The sequence below is a fragment of the Etheostoma spectabile genome, unplaced genomic scaffold (assembly GCF_008692095.1).
Source record: "Etheostoma spectabile isolate EspeVRDwgs_2016 unplaced genomic scaffold, UIUC_Espe_1.0 scaffold546, whole genome shotgun sequence".
NCBI lineage: Eukaryota > Metazoa > Chordata > Actinopteri > Perciformes > Percidae > Etheostoma > Etheostoma spectabile.
In genome coordinates this window covers 345,920-348,205 of record NW_022605626.1, presented here as the reverse complement: position 1 = coordinate 348,205, position 2,286 = coordinate 345,920, and the positions used below count along the sequence as shown (strand labels likewise).

The 2,286-nt window shown below is 41.5% G+C and overlaps 1 protein-coding gene across 1 annotated transcript in view; it reads left to right on the top strand.

Moving 5' to 3' along the window:
- The window catches only part of LOC116686881 (LIM homeobox transcription factor 1-beta), a 92,563-nt gene extending 91,585 nt beyond the window's left edge, over positions 1-978 (top strand). The window contains exon 9 of the mRNA XM_032511931.1: positions 242-978. Within this exon, the coding sequence (XP_032367822.1) occupies positions 242-399 (158 nt within the window). The 3' untranslated portion in view covers positions 400-978. The remainder of the gene's footprint in view (positions 1-241) is intronic.
- The last annotated feature ends 1,308 nt before the right edge of the window (positions 979-2,286 follow it).

The following is a 2,286-nucleotide window of genomic DNA, read 5'->3' as shown; positions in this document are numbered from 1 at the left end:
GATGGCTGCCCACCCAGGTTCTGTCTGAGGTTTCTGCCTGTTAGTTTGCTCTTGAGGGGAATAGTTAAATCTGTAAATGATAGAGTGTGGTCTAGACCTTTACATCCCATTAGCATGCAACGTTTTCCACTGTTTGTCAGTCATACAGTCAGTCAGGGCTGTGTGTCTGTCAGGGGGGTATGCAGCTCCACCCCAGCAGCAGTTGTGTTTGACTCCCCCATGTCTTCTCGGCTCCTCCCAGGCTCTGGCTCTATCTTCCATGACATTGACAGTGACACCTCCCTGACCAGTCTAAGTGACTGCTTCATGGCCACTCCAGATGTGGGCTGCTTGCAGGCTCGGCCCGGGAACCCCATCGACTGCCTCTACTCCATGCAGAGCTCCTACTTTGCCTCTTGAGATTACTGTTGGCACCCCACCACATCCCGGCTAATGAACTGGGCTACACACTAGACACACAGGCTCCACAACGGTCCTGCAAGACATGAATCAGCAAGCAGGGAAAAGTGACTGTGGGACAGATTCCCCCAAATATACCTAGAAAAACAGAAACATTAGACTACATGTTTCTCAGTACGTAACAGTTTAATAGGGGCATTCAAATGTTGCAAGTGGTTTTTAATGGAACAATTAAGCAAATATAGTATTGGTAATTTATTTTTGGCAAACTACCAGAAACGTGTGTTACCTGTTGCTAAATGTAATTACTGTTCTTCAGAAACATCCAGGTTAGCATTTAGGATGGACAGCTATGTGTTTATTTCTCACCAATGTGCTGGTACACAGTAAACAAAATCTCTCTATTTATAAAGAGAATATGATCTCATTGTAAATTACAAAAAACAAACATCCTCATTCATTAAAGTCATTATTTGATTCTGCTATTTATCATGGTGTTTGTGTTGTTTAATTAGTGTGTGAAATCAGTATTGCTTTGCTATTTATTTTCCCATTCAGATCACCTGGACATTATCAAGAGTGCATTTTAAATTTGATTACTTATCAAAAGTGTTTGTACTTAAAATAAAAAATGCATTCTCTTGAATTCTCGAATTCATTTGTTGAATAACGTGACAAACAGGCAATGTACATTGTAGGAAAATTAAACTGAAATGATATTGGTACATAGAGGGCATTTTACTCCAGAATACTCTCTATTTATACTATAAATTTGATCGGTGGTTGATGAAAAGTCAGATCATCACCAAGGTTATCACAGTTTGTCCTGAGGGGAACATGTCTGAAGGTCTGGGACTATTTTGTTCCAATCCATTTCAGAGATGTTGAGATATTTTACAGATAAACTGAGAAGTATGACCTGCTGAGGTGGCTCGATGGAAAGTCAGAGGATCACCAACCACTACAGTCAAGTCCTTAGGACATGTCCACTGTGGAGAACATATCACAGTTTTACTTTTCATGGCAATCCATGGTGAACATTTGACTCATAACCAAACACTCTGTGGTGGTTCATGCTACATGAAAACTCCTAGATCACCAAAGACGGTAGGATTCATCATATGGGACCATGAATGTCAGGGAAATCTGCCAAAGATGGCAGTCTGGACCAAAGTGGTGGACTGACTGACTGATTCACTGACTGACTGACTGACTGTGCCATCCCCAGTGTCATGGCCCAGCAGAGTTCTGAAGGATTTGAAGCCTAGTAAGCAGTTTGGTGGGAAGTTTCACATATGTAATGTACTGTAGAAAACATTTCACAATAAAATATTTAATCATTATCATTTGCCCTAAAATAATACTGGAATATACAAGGCTATGCATGTGCGGAGTGGCTTCCAATTTAGGGACCATTCGGTTTTTATGGAATAGACCACTGAAAGGAAAATAGGAGAGGGTCATGTCTTTTTATTCTTTGTTAAAGGGAGGGTCACTCAATGTTTTTATAGTCTTGGGGGTGGGGGGCTCTCAGTCTCGGCACCCCATCGCTGGCAGAAGGGTCTGACCCAACAAAAGTTGCACCATCCCCCCCCATGATGCACCACTCCTGACCCTTACCCAACGTTCACAGGTAGGCCTATTGTGAACAAGGAGCTATTTACACTGGGGCTCAAAAGTTTGGGAATCCTAGGTAAAAATTTGTATTAATGGGCATAAAGAAAAGATGGAAAAATCTCCAAAAGGCATCAAATGACAGATTAGAAATTTGCATAATATGTCACAAAACGGAAAAACGGAAACGCTTCTTGTAGCCAGCAAAGAGTCTTTGATTCTTATTTGAGGTATCTTCGTCCATTCTTCCTTCCAGTTCTTTGAGATGTCTGG